At 40.6% G+C, this 16,084-nt stretch overlaps 2 protein-coding genes across 2 annotated transcripts; both read left to right on the plus strand.

Moving 5' to 3' along the window:
* Positions 1 to 1,263: 1,263 nt before the first annotated feature.
* Positions 1,264 to 2,821, plus strand: LOC134761830 (large ribosomal subunit protein uL1-like). The gene has a single exon (XM_063726424.1). The coding sequence runs from the start codon at positions 2,057 to 2,059 to the stop codon at positions 2,711 to 2,713; it is 657 nt and encodes a 218-aa protein (XP_063582494.1). The 5' UTR covers positions 1,264 to 2,056; the 3' UTR covers positions 2,714 to 2,821.
* Positions 2,822 to 3,760: 939 nt separating this feature from the next.
* Positions 3,761 to 6,991, plus strand: LOC134761813 (NADH dehydrogenase [ubiquinone] 1 alpha subcomplex subunit 5-like). The gene is made up of 2 exons (XM_063726387.1): positions 3,761 to 3,807; positions 3,893 to 6,991. The coding sequence occupies exons 1-2, from the start codon at positions 3,761 to 3,763 to the stop codon at positions 4,215 to 4,217; spliced, it is 372 nt and encodes a 123-aa protein (XP_063582457.1). The 3' UTR covers positions 4,218 to 6,991.
* The last annotated feature ends 9,093 nt before the right edge of the window (positions 6,992 to 16,084 follow it).

Below are 16,084 nucleotides of genomic sequence, written 5' to 3' on the forward strand. Positions count from 1 at the left end.
ATCAAATAAATGGAATAAAAAATGATAAAGGGGTTATCACCACCGATCCCACAGAAATACAAACTACCATCAGAGAACACTATAAACACCTCTATGCAAATACATTGGAAAATCTAGAAGAAATGGATAAATTCCTGCACACATTGAGGCAATAATTAATAGCCTACCAACCAAAAAAAGTCCAGGACCAGACGGATTCACAGCCGAATTCTACCAGAGGTACAAAGAGGAGCTGGTACCATTCCTTCTGAAACTATTCCAATCAATAGAAAAACAGGGAATCCTCCCTAACTCATTTTATGAGGCCAGCATCATCCTGATACCAAAGCCTGGCAGAGACACAACAAAAAGAGAATTTTAGACCAATACCCCTGATGAATATCGATGCGAAAATCATCAATAAAATACTGGCAAACCAAATCCAGCAGCACATCAAAAAGCTTATCCACCATGATCAAGTTGGCTTCAGCCCTGGGATGCAAGCCTGGTTCAACATACACAAATCAATAAATGTAATCCATCACATAAACAGAACCAAAGACAAAAACCACATGATTATCTCAATAGATGCAGAACAGTCCATTGACAAAATTCAACAGCGCTTCATGCTAAAAACTGTCAATAAACTAGGTATTGATGGAATGTATCTCAAAATAATAATTTATGACAAACCCACAGCCAATATCATACTGAATGTGCCAAAGCTGGAAGCATTCCCTTTGAAAACTGGCACAAGACAGGGATGCCCTCTCTCATGACTCCTATTCAACATAGTGTTGGAAGTTCTAGCCAGGGCAATCAGGCAAGAGAAAGAAATAAAGGGTATTCAATTAGGAAAAGAGGAAGTCAAATTGTCCCTGTTTGCAGATGCCATGATTGTAAGTTTAGAAATCCCCATCGTCTCAGCCTAAAATCTCCTTAAGCTGATAAGCTTAAGTCTGATAAGCTTAAATCTTTAAAGTCTTAAGCTTTAAAGTCTTAAGATGATAAGCTTAAGTCTTTGCTTAAGCTGATAAGCAAAGTCTCAGGGTACAAAATAAATGTGCAAAAATCACAAGCATTCCTATACACCAATAACAGACAAACAGAGAGCCAAATCATGAGTGAACTCCCATTCACAATTGCTACAAAGAGAATAAAATACCTAGGAATCCAACTTACAAGGGATGTGAAGGACCTCTTCAAGGAGAACTACAAACCACTGCTCAACGAAATAAACAAGGACACAAACAAATGGAAGAACATTCCATGCTCATAGATAGGAAGAATCAGTATCATGAAAATGGCCATACTGCCCAAGGTAATTTATAGATTCAATGCCATTCCCATCAAGCTACCAGTGACTTTCTTCACAGAATTGGAAAAAACTAAAGTTCCTATGGAACCAAAAAAGAGCCTGCATCGCCAAGTCAATCCTAAGCAAAAAGAACAAAGCTGGAGGCATCATGCTACCTGACTTCAAACTATACTACAAGACTACAGTAACAAAAACATCATGGTACTGGTACCAAAACAGAGATATAGACCAATGGAACAGAACAGAGGCCTCAGAAATAACATCACACATCTACAACCACCTGATCTTTGACAAACCTGACAAAAACAAGAAATGGGGAAAGGATTCCCTACTTAATAAATGGTGCTGGGAAAACTGGCTAGCCATATGTAGAAAGCTGAAACTGGATCCCTTCCTTACACCTTACACAAAAATTAATTCAAGATGGATTAAAGACTTAAATGTTATACTTAAAACCATAAAAACCCTAGAAGAAAACCTAGGCAATTCCATTCAGGACACAGGCATGGGCAAAGACTTCATGACTAAAAAACACCAAAAGTAATGGCAACAAAGGCCAAAATCGACAAATGGGATCTAATTAAACCAAAGAGCTTCTGCACAGAAAGAAACTACCATCAGAGTGAATAGGCAAACTACAGAATGGGAGAAAATTTTTGCAATCTACCCATCTGACAAAGGGCTAATATCCAGAATCTACAAAGAACTTAAACAAATGTACAAGAAAAAAACAACCCCATCAAAAAGTGGGCAAAGGATATGAACAGACATGTCTCAAAAGAAGACATTTGCTCTTTTCCAGTTAGCGCAGTGGGAGAAGCCATGAGCAGCAAAGTCTCTCGCGACACCCTGTACGAGGCGGTGCGGGAAGTCCTGTGCGGGAACCAGTGCAAGCGCCACAAGTTCCTGGAGACGGTGGAGTTGCAGATCAGCTTGAAGAACTATGACCCCCAGAAGGACAAGTGCTTCTCGGGCACCATCAGGCTTAAGTCCACTCCCCGCCCCAAGTTCTCTGTGTGTGTCCTGGGGGACCAGCAGCACTGTGATGAGGCTAAGGCCGTGGATATCCCCCACAGGGACATCAAGGCACTGAAAAAACTCAACAAGAATAAAAAACTGGTCAAGAAGCTGGCCAAGAAGTATGATGCGTTTTTGGCCTCAGAGTCTCTGATCAAGCAGATTCCAAGAATCCTCGGCCCAGGTCTAAATAAGGCAGGGAAGTTCCCTTCCCTGCTCACACACAACGAAAACATGGTGGCCAAAGTGGATGAGGTGAAGTCCACAATCAAGTTCCAAATGAAGAAGGTGTTATGTCTGGCTGTAGCTGTTGGTCACGTGAAGATGACAGACGATGAGCTTGTGTATAACAGTCACCTGGCTGTCAACTTCTTGGTGTCATTGCTCAAGAAAAACTAGCAGAATGTCCGGGCCTTATATATCAAGAGCACCATGGGCAAGCCCCAGCGCCTATATTAAGGCACATTTGAATAAATTCTATTACCAGTTAAAAAAAAAAAAAAAAAGACATTTATGCAGCCAACAGACACAAAAAAAAATGCTCATCATCACTGGTCATCAGAGAAATGCAAATCAAAACCACATTGAGATACCATCTCACACCAGTTAGAATGGCAGTTATTAAAAAGTCAGGAAGCAACAGGTGCTGAAGAGGATGTGGAGAAATAGGAACACTTTTACACTGTTGGTGGGAGTGTAAACTAGTTCAGCCATTGTGGAAGACAGTGTGGCGATTCCTCAAGGATCTAGAAATAGAAATACCACTTGACCCAGCGATCCCATTACTGGATATATGTCCAAAGGATTATAAATCATGCTACTATAAAGACACACGTACAAGTATGTTTATTGTGGCACTATTCACAATAGCAAAGACTTGGAACCAACCCAAATGTCCATCAATGATAGACTAGATTTAGAAAATGTGGCACATATACACCATGGAATACTATGCAGCCATAAAAAAGGATGAGTTCATGTCCTTTGTAGGGACATGGATGAAGCTGGAAACCATCATTCTGAGCAAACTGTCACAAGGACAGAAAACCAAACACCGCATGTTCTCACTCATAGGTGGGAACTGAACAAAGAAAACGCTTGGACACAGGGCAGGGAACATGACACACCAGAGCCTGTCATGGGGTGGGGGGATGGGGGAGGGATAGCATTAGGAGAAATACCTAATGTAAATGATGATTTAATAGGTGCAGCACACCAACATGGCACATGTATACATATGTAACAAACCTGCACGTTGTGCATGTGTACCCGAGAACTTAAAGTATAATTTTTAAAAAAGGGAGGAAAAAAAAGAAAAAAAAACAATACTAGGTAGCAACAGTAAAACATATGATCCACCCAAAATTGGGCAGAGACCCTGAATAGATATTTCTCCAAAGAGGGCATTAAACAGCATGGAAGTTCCCTTCCCCTGGTTAGGTGGCTATGACTGGAGGGACAGAGGGGACACGTGCTGCAGAGGATGGAGAAAAGTGGCCCCTGTGCAGTGGGAATCCAGATTTAAAAAAAAAATTCAGGTCATCGACTCGTCGGTGCTGTCATGGCAGTGTGCTGAAGAAGACCACTGGGATTGGCTGTGTGCAATACTCCACACGAGAGGCTAAGAATATTGTACACAAAGATTCTTGATGCTCTTGAGGAAATCCCTAAAAATTCAGCATATAGAAAGTATACAGAAGAGATTACAAATGAGAAGCTGCCTATGGTTAAAGCGGAACCAGATGTTAAAAAATTAGAAGACCAACTTCAAGGCAGTCAATTAGAAGAGGTGATTCTTCAGGCTGAACATGAACTAAATCTGGTAAGAAAAATGAGGGAGTGGAAACCATGGGAGTCATCAGTGGAAGAGCCTCCTGCTGATCAGTGGAAACGGCCAATGTAATTATTAAGTGACTTTGGTGTGATAGGAAACTGATGTAATTAAATATTCTATTATATTAAGAGCATGTTCATATTACTGACATTTTATAATCAAGAGAAGTGATATAGAAATATGTAGGAGACTGTTAAAATTGGTGATTCTGGTAATATGGTCATGTGAATCCATTTTTGATTTATAAAGTATTCACACAAGTTATTTCAAAGATGATATTTCTATGAACAGACAGAGGTCATGGGAAGATTTGAAAATTATTAAAGAAAAATTCTTCAATGCAGAGACCATAATCAAAAACTAAAGTTTCTTTAGTAGTATGGTCAATACATCATTTAATTTTTCAAGTTATCCTGAAGAAGAAAAGGTTGTTAATTATCATAGTCTAAACAAATTTACAGATCACTGTTTGAAGTACGTAATATGAGTGAATATTTTCAAATGTGATAAAATAGCACAAGTGGCTGGTGATAAAATTTGAAATTATGGTTAACCTCCTTAGCTGTGATCTTATGTATGTAAAGTAAAATTTAAATATGTAATTATAGGTTGATTACAAATCCATAATGTCATTTTATTTTAGTTATTATTTGAATTATACCATTTACTCTGTTTTCTCATAGTCTTAATTTTATTATATTTTGTTGTTACTGTATTATATTTGAAAACCTTCAAATTAGAAGACATTGTACAGTTGAAGAAATTCACTTGGTACTTAAAAGAAAGATTTCCCATTGCATAGAGGTTACTGGAGAAACTTTTCCTTTTGTTGCGTTTGTGGAAATTAGTTTTCTGGCCCATGGCCTTTAATTTTCTTAATCAACCTAATTACATCAGGATAGAGGTAGAGTTTCTGTAAAAGAAGAGACATTAAGAGTTCCTGAAATTTATATCTGGCATATGGATAGGCTTATATTCAAAACATCTTAGTCATACGACTATAAATTCATAGTGGAATCACTAAATAGTTTGCAGTACGTTTCTAAGTGTAGGTGGGTATCAAAACAAGACAAATGCTGTTCAGGGAAAGAAGTTGGCAAGCTTAATGTTAAACAAAAATAAAATTACATGTGTTTTCGTGTTTAAAAAAAAAAAATTCAGCAGGCCAGGTGCAGTAGTTCACACCTATAATCCCAGCACTTTGGGAAGCCAAGGCGGGAGGACTGATTTGAGTTCAGGAGTTTGAGACCAGCCTGGGTGCCACGGCAAAACTCCATCTCTACAACAAAATTAAAAAAAAAAAAAATTAGCTGGGCATGGTGGCACAGGCCCAGTCACTCAGGAGGTTGAGGCTGGAGAATCCTTTGATTCCAGGAAGTAAAGGCTGCAGTGAGCTGAGATCCACCACTGCACTCCAGCCTGGCCAACAGAGCCAGACTCTGTCTCAAAAAAATAAAAATCAGCAAACTCTGAAGGTGGCTGGGATTCTTTTCCTTCCACCTGAGGCTTGGATGCAGCACAATCAAGCAGGGTGTGGCTCTGACACCCATCCTGGGCCAGGCTTCCCCTTCCTCCCACAGACAGAGTTTCCCTCTCTCTCAATCTACATAGGAGTTTCCCTCAGAAAAAGTCCTAAAGCCTAAAATTCTACAGCCTCCTATGCTGCCACCCTCAAAAGCCCTAGGGGAATGAATACTACTGTAAAATACACACTAAAATACTAACAGAAAAAGAGGAAAATGAGTGAGAACCTGACGGGAATAACAGAACATTCTACAAAATGAAAGCTTCTATACTCACAATGAAGAAAAAACAGCTGAGGGGCTGCGCTGAGGCGAAACTGCAAGGAAGCTCCCTCTTCAGCAGTCAGCACAGTGGATAGGAGCTGTCTCTTCCCAAGGGCGCAGTCCCAAGTCATCTCAAAGCTGCCGCAGTGTCCCGTCCAGCAAGTCCTGAGGGACCTGGAGTGCTTCACCTTCTCCTCACTGTGGACGCCACACATGCCACACGGTGCCTACACCCATGTGCACCATTAAGGGCAGAAAAGGCAGTTTGAACGCCCCTGCTGGTCACAGTGTGCAACACAGGATGGTTCCACCTCATGGTCATGGCCCCAGTGCTGTGAAATTAGAACTGGTGACATACATCTGGGAAATAACTGTCTTGTAACAACACTGCTGTCATTTAACTACCAGTTTTCTTATCCTGTAACTTCTTGTGGGATGAAGAAAACTGTGTTCCAAAGAAATGATGTTTGCCGTATTATTGGAGATCAGTTGTAAAACAATGTTGGATACTTCCTACGAATTACCAGTGGTTTGCTTTGTGAAGAGGTTTAAATTCCCATCTCTGGTGCATTTTGGGCAACAAGTGGCTTTGATGTCAACACCTTGAAAGATAGCCCTCAAAAGAACAAGAGTCTTCAGTTCCCGCACAAAGTAAAAAATGTGAACTTAATTTTAGCATTGTTAATAGGGAACAACTATCCATGAATCCCTGCATCAAAATGCCTGTGTTATAACATCCTCTCTTCCCTAAGGCACAGGAGCAAGTGGTACATACTTGTCTGGCAACCAGTTTCATTAATGCTGTTGTTGTATCTGTCCAAAGATGAGAAGTAGTTTGTTACCAGTTTCACTACCTTTTAGAGTTTTAGATAACATATGTCCATACTGTGATATTTACACTTTTTAATGACTCCCTTTTAAATAAAATTGCCACTTTAACTTTTATGTGAAATCCAGTTCCTGCATTTTATGTGAAATCAAGTTCAAGCTTGCCTGTACATATATGGTGCTGGGCATACACCATACATTCGTACATAATGCCAGCCATGCCTTAATCATGGGATAAGAATGGCCAGACACTTCCCACATTCCTGTGACAGCAAATTGAGCGCTCACAAAGGGCTCCTGACTGGAGAACAGGTGAGACCCAGACCTGCCCATGACTCTCCTCCCTCAGTGGCCCATCATTCAATTATTTAGGCACCTCTGGGGACAGACACCAGGCTCTCTGAGGCTTCAGATGCCCCAGAAAGGCTGCTCTCCTAAAAACAGTGGCCTTGGATGGAGACATTCCTGCTGCATTTCTCCTTAAATATACTCAATCTGTGTATGTGTGTGTGTGTGTGTGTGTTTGAATCAACACAATTGTCCCACAGAAACTTCTAAGGGCCTGACAAATACGTGCATGGAATTTCGATGGGATAATTTTTTAACTATATAAAAAGATATAAATAATATGTAATTTTTAAAAAATGGTGCAGTGGCTCATACCTGTAATCCCAGCACTTTGGGAGGCCAAGGCAGGTGGATCACCTGAGTCCAGGAATTCAAGACCAGCTTGGGCAACATGGAGGAACTCTGTCTCTACAAAAAAAAAAATACAAAAACTAGCTGGCCATAGTAGTGCACACCTGTAGTCCCAGCTGCTTGGGAAGCTGAGCTGGGAGGATCACCTGAGCCAGGGAGGTCAAGGTTGCAGTCAGCCGAGATTGCACCACTGCACTCCAGCCTAGACAACAGAGACACTGTATCAATAAAAAATAAAGAAATATCTGACAGATAATCCTTCAGCGTTTTTATCTAGTAGTTATCTCAGCACTCCCAGAACTGCTGTGAGCAATCAATCAAATCTGTCACAGCAGAGGCTCTTTGGGGTCTCCCAGCCAAGGCCATGTGGAGCACATAAAGGCAGGATCAGGGAATCTGAGCATCTGCCTAGGGCCTCTCCCTGCCTCCTCACCCTCTGCCATATTCTTCTCCACATCTGACTCTGTGAAGCCGCATGATCTGTTTCCTGACTCCTCCATCACCTGCACTAACTGTAGTCCTCCTTTTCTACCGGTGACAAGCACCCACTCTGCTGGTGTCTGGGCCACAAATCTCCAAATCCAGAATGCCCTCAAGCTACATGTGTTTCCCTGAATTAGAACACAAAGTTTCAGCATAACTGTCATTTATCCCATCATTCTCCAGAGCTCCCCATCTCCCCATCCCAAGGATGCTCCCCAAGTCTCCACAGCCAGCCCTCTCCTCATTCCTCCAGGGAGCCCTGGCACAAAATACTGACCCATACTGCCCTTCCCAGGGCTTAGAGGTGCCAAGTTATGAGCCAAGACCACCAGGTGCAACAGGAAGCTCCACTGGAGATACGCTTCCCACCTCTTTTGTATTATCTACTGCGCAACTCATATTTTATTTTACATTTTACTATATTTTATTATTTTATATTTTATCTTTAGAGACAAGGTCTCACTCTGTTGCCCAGCCTGGAGCACAGTGGCATGATCACAGCTCACTGCAGCCTCCATCTCTTTGGCTCAAGCAATCCTCCTGCCTCAGCCTCCCAAGTAGCTGGAACTACAGGCATGCACCACCATGCTTGGCTAATTTATTTTATTTTTTGAAAGATGGGAGTCTCACTATGTTGCTCAGACTGACCTTGAACTCCTTGGCTCAAGTGATCTTCCCATGTTAGTCTCACAAAGTGTTGGGATTAGAGGCATAAGCCGCCGTGCCCAGCCTGTTGAGAGTTTTTATCATGAAGGGGTGTTAAGATTTTATCAAAAGATTTTTCTGCATCTATTGAGATAATCATATGGTTTTTGCTTTTAATCTGTTTATACAGGGAATCACACTTACTGATTGCAAATGTTGAACCAACATCCCTGGAATAAAGTCTATTTGATCAAGGTGAATTAATTTTTTGATGTGCTGCTGGATTCAGTTTGCTAGTATTTTGTTGAGGATTTCTTCTTCTATGCTCATTGGGGATATTGGCCTGAAATTTTTTTTCTTTGTCATGTCTCTGCCAGATTTTAGTGTTAGGCTGATGCTGGTTTCATAGAATGAATTAAGGAGGAGTCTCTCCTCCTCGACTTTTTAGAGTAGTTTCAGAAAGGCTTTGAATTCAGAATTTGGCTTTGAATCCATCAGGTCCAGGGACTTTTTCCATTGCTAGGTTTTATATTACTCTTTCAATCAGGGTTCAGTATTGGTCTACTCAAGATTCCAATCTCTTCCTGATTTAATCTTAGGAGACTGTATATTTCCAGGAATGTATCCATTTCCTCCAGATTTTCTAATTTGTTTGTATAGAATTGTTCATAGTATTCTGAGGGTCCCTTTCATTTCTGTAAGATCAGTTGTAATGCCATCTTTGTCATTTCCAATTCTACTTATTTGGATCTTTAATCCAGCTAGCAGCGCATCAATATTGTTTATTTTTCTCAGAGAAGCAACTCTTGGTTTCATTAACCTTTTGTATAGATTTTTGCATCTCAATTTCATTAAGTTCTTCTCTGATTTTAGTTATTTATGTGTTTCTTACAAGCTTTGGGGTTGGTTGGTTCTTCAGTTCCCAAGTTCCTTTAGGTGCCCAATTAATTGTCAATTTGAGATCTTTCTGACTTTTTGATGAAGGCATTTAGAGGTATAAACTTCCTCTCCACACTGCTTTACTTGTGTGAAGAGAAATCCCAGAAATCTCTGGTAAGCTATGTGCCTATTTTAATTAATTTCAAAGTTTTTTTTTTATTTCTGCCTTAATTTCAATGTTCACCCAGGATTTATTCAGGAGCAAGTTGTTTAATTTCCATGTATTTGTGTTGTTTTAAGAGATCTTAACTGCTACTGGTTTCTATTTTTATTGCACTGTGGTCTCACAGTGTGCTTTGTACAATTTCAGGGTTTTTTTTTAATTATTTATTGAGACTTGCTTTATGGCTGAGCATATGGTTCATCTTAAAAGTATGTTCCACATACAGATAAGAAGAATGTGTACTCTGTGGTTGTTGAGTGGAGGGTTTTGTAGAAGACTATTAGGTCTAATTGGTCAAGTTTTGAGTTTAAGTCCCGCATTTCTTTGTTAATTTTCTGCCTTAATGATCCGACTAACACTTCCGTGGGGAGGTGAAGTCTCCCACTACTATTGTGTGGTTGTCTATGTCATTTTCTAGGCCAAGAAGAACTTGTGCTATGAATTTGGGTGCTTCAGTGTTGGGTGCGCATATATTTAGGATAGTTAAGTCTTCTTGTTAGCCTTTATCATTATGTAATATTGCCTTCCTTGTCCTACCTAATTTTATTGGTTTAAAGTCTGTTTTATCTGATATAAGAATTACAACTCCCGGCCGGGCACGGTGGCTCACATCTGTAATCCCAGCACTTTGGGAGGCCGAGGTGGGTGGATCACTTGAGGTCAGGAGTTTGAAACCAGCCTGGCCAGCATGGCAAAACCCCATCTCTACTAAAAATACAAAAATTAGCTGGGCGTGGTGGCACCCACCTATAGTCCCAGCTACTCGAGAGGCTGAGGCAGAAGAATCGCTTGAACCTGGGAGGTGCAGGTTGCAGTGAGCCGAGATCACACCATTGCACTCCAGCCTGGGTGACAGAACAAGACTCCATCTCAAAATAAATAAATAAATAAATAAATGAATAATTGCAACTTCTAGTCCAGATGCAGTCACTAATGCCTGTAATCCAGGCACTTCGTGAGGCCAAGGCAGGTGGATTGTTTGAACTCAAGAGTTGGAGACCAGCCTGGGCAACATGGCAAAACACCATCTCTACAAAAAATACAAAAATTAGCCAGGTGTGGTGGCAGATATAGTCCCAGCTACTCGGAGGCTGAGGTGGGAGGATCACTTAAGCCTCAGAGGTTGAGGCTGCAGTGAGCCATAATCACAACACTATGCTCAAGCCTGGGTAACAGAGACTCTATCTCAAAAAAAAAAAAAAAAGAACAGCGACTCTTACCTGGTTGATATTTCTCCACCCCTTCACTTTGAGCCTGTGGATACTGTTACATGTGAGATTAATCTCTTGATGATGGTTGGGTCTTGTATTTATATCTAGCTTTATATCTATCTTGCCACTGGATCAAAGATTTAAGTGTAAGACTTTAATAGTTAAGTCTTCTTGTTAGCCTTTATCATTATGTAATAATGCCCTTCCTTGTCCTACCTAATTTTATTGGTTTAAAGTCTGTTTTATCTGATATAAGAATTGCAACTCCCAGCCGGGCAACTCTAGAAGAAAACCTAGGAAATACCATTCAGGACATCAGCCTTGGGAAAGAATTTATGACTAGAGGCCGGGCACGGTGGCTCACACCTGTAATCCTAGCACTTTGGAATGCTGAGGTGGGCAGATCACCTGAGGTCAGGAGTTCGAGACCAGCCTGACCAACATGGTGAAACCCTGTCTCTACTAAAAATACAAAAAATTACCCTGGCATGGGGGTGCGTGCCTGTAATCCCAGCTTCTTGGGTGGCTGAGGCACGAGAATTTCTTGAACCCAGGAGACAGAAGTTGTAGTGAGCCAAGACTGCACCACTGCGCTCCAGCCTGGTCAATAGAGTGAGACTCTGTCTCAAATTGAAAAAAAAAAAAAAGAATTTATGACTAGGTTCTCAATAGCAGTTGCAACAAAAACAAAAATTGACAAGTGGGACCTAATTAAACTAAAGAACTTCTTCACAACAAAAGTAACTATCAACAGAATAAACAGAAAACCTACAGAATGGAAGAAAATATTCACAAAAGTCTAATATCTAGCATCTATAAGAAACTTAAATCAATATGCAAAATACGAATAATCCCATTAAAAACTGGGCAAAAGGCTAGGCACAATGGCTCATGCCTGTAATCCCAGGACTTTGGGAGGCTGAGGCAGGCAGATCACCTGAGGTCAGGAGTTCAAGACCAGCCTGGCCAACATGGTGAAACCCCATCTCTACTAAAAATACAAAAATTAGCTGGGCATGGTGGCAGGTGCCTGTAATCCCAGCTACTCAGGAGGCTGAGGGAGGAGAATCACTTGAAGCCGGGAGGCGGAGGTTGCAGTAAGCTGAGATCATGCCACTGCATTCCAGCCTGGAAAACAGAGCAAGGCTCTGTCTCAAAAAAAAAAAAAAAAAAGTGGGCAAAAGATGTAAACAGACACTTCTGAAAAGAAGACATACGAAGCCAACAAACATATCAAAATGTTCAACATTGTAGTTTCCTAGGCAACAAGCACAGATAGGACTACTGTGGGTGGAGGGGATGAAAACAAGAAAAAACACTGCAGCATTTATTTCCATTAGGCTTAAGAAATGCATTTTAACTGTCAAAATGTCACAGACAATAATATTGAAAATCACTTCGCTAGAAATGATTCGAAGCAGAATGTCACTTTCATTATGGAAAGCAAGGTGTGAAAAAACAGAAAAATTTCCTTCCTTTGCTCTGAATTAAATAGAAATAGGTGATCAATATTATTTGATTTTACAAAATTTATCTACATTACTGTGGATTTTTAATATGCCTCCTTACCTTTCTCTGCAAATATGACCATGCATTAATTCAACATAAAAAGGAGAGTCATCCAGGATGATGGGGCAGCACAGAATAGAGTGTACGCCTGAACACCACTTGGAACAATGATAAGCTCTTACCTGCTCAGGTCTTCATTCAAATGGTAAATCACACATTCCAAAACCGAGATTCAAATATAACAGGGCCGTTCATATTCATGTGTGGCTTCAGTTTCCTCATTCATAACAACAACAAAAAAAGCTTAGATTCAATTTTAAAAATCTTTCTGACTCTAACAGCTTTTGATTTTTAGAAATAAAGTTTAGAAGGTCCCTTTTGTCTAGAAACACTGCTTATAAAATAAAGACTATATTATAGGACATTTAAAAACTTTTTCTTTATAGGACCTAATTGTTAACAGTCAACCTTTAGAAAATAATACTTGAAATCCCCTACTACACGACTATTAAAATGTCTAAATTTTGCACCAACTTTTGTAACCCTGATGGCATTTACTCTTTTTTTTTTTTTTTTGATGGAGTCTCGCTCTGTTGCCCAGGCTGGAGTGCAGTGGCATGATCTCGGCTCACTGCAAGCTCCACCTCCTGGGTTCATGCCATTCTCCTGCCTCAGCTTCCCGAGTAGCTGGGACTACAGGCGCCCACCACCATGCCTGGCTAATTTTTTGTATTTTTAGTAGAGACGGGGTTTCACCGTGTTAGCCAGGATGGTTTCGATCTCCTGACCTCGCGATCTGCCTGCCTTGGCCTCCCAAAGTGCTGAGATTACAAATGTGAGCCACCACGCCCAGATGAATGGCATTTACTCTTATATCCATGTAGAAACATATAATTGGATTAACAGAAATGTGTTGAGTGCCCTTAATCTACATTTTCACACAATATGTCATTATAATATTGTGAAATAGTCTATATTTTCTTCCAAAGAATCTTTTCAGTCAAATGTTTAGTCAATTTAGGAAGTTAGGTTAACTGACTAATTCAGTCAAAACTAGCAATGTAGTAGCTGCAGACAAATACTACTAAAGTGTTTTTTTAATAATTCACCTCTCAATGATTGGTAAATAAGAAAATGAAAAGCAAAATGAGAAGGTGAAAAGCAGTCACATGTTCACCGTTTTCCTTTCTACCTTGAATACCCAACAAACCAAGATTAATGTTTATAATAATTAGTTCATCTGAGCCAATCACCTGTTATTAAACTTTATCGGATCAATGTTAATGCCTCAGTGAATCAGCTACATTACTGGCGTGCCCTTGAATATCTAGTTGCACTTGTATATGTTTCCCTTTTGTATATATACTTACTCTCATATGAAAGCTAGTATAATAAAAACATCCCAGTTATAAGTGACTAAGTCAATAATTCAAAGGCACAGTAAATTCCAAGAAACGGCAGCACATATACATGTTGACTTATTCCAATGTCTGCAATCAATGCAAAACAATGTGACCTGTCTGTGCTTGACACAAGGGATCTCTAGTCCTGGCTTATATCACTGAATGAGACCAGGTTATTAAATTTTCAGGAATTTTTGAGAGTTAATTGTTAAATAAAGTCATTATTAAAATTCATTATATAAACTTCCAACTAAATTATATTAAAACAATACCTACAACTCCTCATATTCTAATTATTTTACTATATTTTATTATCTATGCTCATGATGCATCTACTGCATCTATATGGCAGAAATATCATATGATGGTGTGCTACCATGCATCTCATCCCAACTCATCATTCAGTGACATCAGCTTGGTAGCTTGAATCTGACCATGACAGTCCTGTTTACAACACAAAAATGTGCAAATACTACCAGCCATGTTTTTGTGTTTTTCAGAGAGTCCGATGTTAAGCATTTACCAGCAAACCACTGGATCTACAGAACCCAGACAAGTTCCCCACTCTCTTGTAGTCACCAAAAATACAAGATACTATGGGACTAGGTAGTAAGTCTATGGGATCAGAAAAGGCCTACCAGAGAAAATGTTACTTAAGTAGAATCCTGGGGAATGAGTCAAGGTTAGACAGGTGGGCAATGAGACAGAGAAGAAGTTTTGCCAAGCAAGGGGAAAATAGCTTGCAGGATTGAGACTCATCCAAGAAATTCAAAGAAGCCCAGGGTGCTAGTTATGGGGTAGAAAGAACTCAGGCAAAAAAAAAAAAAATTATTACTCACTATAGCAAAACATACTTGGCCAGGGCATGGTGGCTCACGTCTGTAATCCCAGCACTTTGGGAGGCTGAGGTGGGTGGATCACTTGAGGTCAGGAGATCGAGACCATCCTGGCTAACATAGTGAAACCCCATCCCTACTAAATATGCACAAAAAATTAGCCAGGTGTGGTGGCAGGCGCCTGTAGTCCCAGCTACCCAGGAGGCTGAGGCAGGAGAATGGTGTGAACCCAGGATGCAGAGCTTGCAGTGAGCCGAGATCACGCCACTGCACTCCAGCCTGGGCGACTGAGCAAGACTCCATCTCAAAAAAAAAAAAAAAATTAGCTGGGCACGATGGCATGCGCCTATAACCCTAGCTACTTGGGAGGCTGAGGCAAGAGAATCACTTGAATCTGGGAGGCGGAGGTTGCAGTGAGCAGAGATCGCACCACTGCACTCCAGCCTGGGCAAGAGACTCCATCTCAAAAAAAAAAAAAACCCACTCAAATTCATAACTATTTAAAAACATTGTGAAGCTACTAAAGGCTTTTAAACATGGGGTTCTTGTAGAAGGAAGAGAGGTGAGAATTGTTAAACAATCACATTTGACTGAACTGGAGAATGGACAAAAAGAGTGCCCAAGAAAAGATGCAGAGAAAAGTGACCAGAAGGCAGTCCCAGCAACTCCAAGCTTTCCTAATAACATACCACTAATAGCAAAATCTTTCTTAGCATGCAGCCATATTGCATTTTTATTTAATGATCATTTAAATGCTCTGCTCCACTAATAGAGACATTATCATACACATACAAGGAAAAGGAAATTTTTAAATGTGAGATAAAGTATAGATAAATGTAAAGTTCTGATCTCTATTTCCACACTTCAGTGGTTCTGCAGCCCACTTCACAGACCACTGACGAAGCCAGCTTTGAGAGATGGAACCTAGGATGTATAGGCAACAGGACTTGGTGAGGGCCACATGGAGCTGGGGCCAGATGCCACTCTCAGGGAAGACCTAGCTCATGCTAAGACACCCACACTAGGAAAAACCTCTTCAAAACTTGGCACCATGGCTGTGACGAAATTTCCCCCAGTTTGCCTACCCAAGACATCACAATGGTTGGGCAAAATTTTCTGGCACTCTATTTCACCAGGGGCAAACAGAAAATGTTAATGTGTGTATGTCAGTGTGTTCATGTGAGTGTGTGTGTGTGCCTGTGCATGTACATGTGAGTATGTGTGAGAACACAAGTGTGTATGTGAGCATGTACGTGCATACACGTGTGCATTTGTGTATATGTGTGCATGTGAATATATGTGTATCTTGAGTATGTGAGCATGTATCTATGTTTGCACATGAATGTGCATGTGTGTTTGCACTCACCAATCTGGGTGCTGGTTCATGAGTGGGAAGACCCACTGGTGTCACTCAAGGCTTTTGATAACAAAGA

Source organism: Pongo abelii, chromosome 7, assembly GCF_028885655.2.
Source record: "Pongo abelii isolate AG06213 chromosome 7, NHGRI_mPonAbe1-v2.0_pri, whole genome shotgun sequence".
Lineage (NCBI taxonomy): Eukaryota > Metazoa > Chordata > Mammalia > Primates > Hominidae > Pongo > Pongo abelii.

Bases quoted from the DNA above. Each gene is read 5' to 3' on its own strand.
- LOC134761830 (XM_063726424.1), top strand. From the start codon at position 2,057: ATGAACAGACATGTCTCAAAAGAAGACATTTGCTCTTTTCCAGTTAGC.
- LOC134761813 (XM_063726387.1), top strand. From the start codon at position 3,761: ATGACTGGAGGGACAGAGGGGACACGTGCTGCAGAGGATGGAGAAAA. The intron at 3,808-3,892 runs GTGGCCCCTGTG...AGTGTGCTGAAG, and splicing joins GCTGCAGAGGATGGAGAAAA to AAGACCACTGGGATTGGCTG.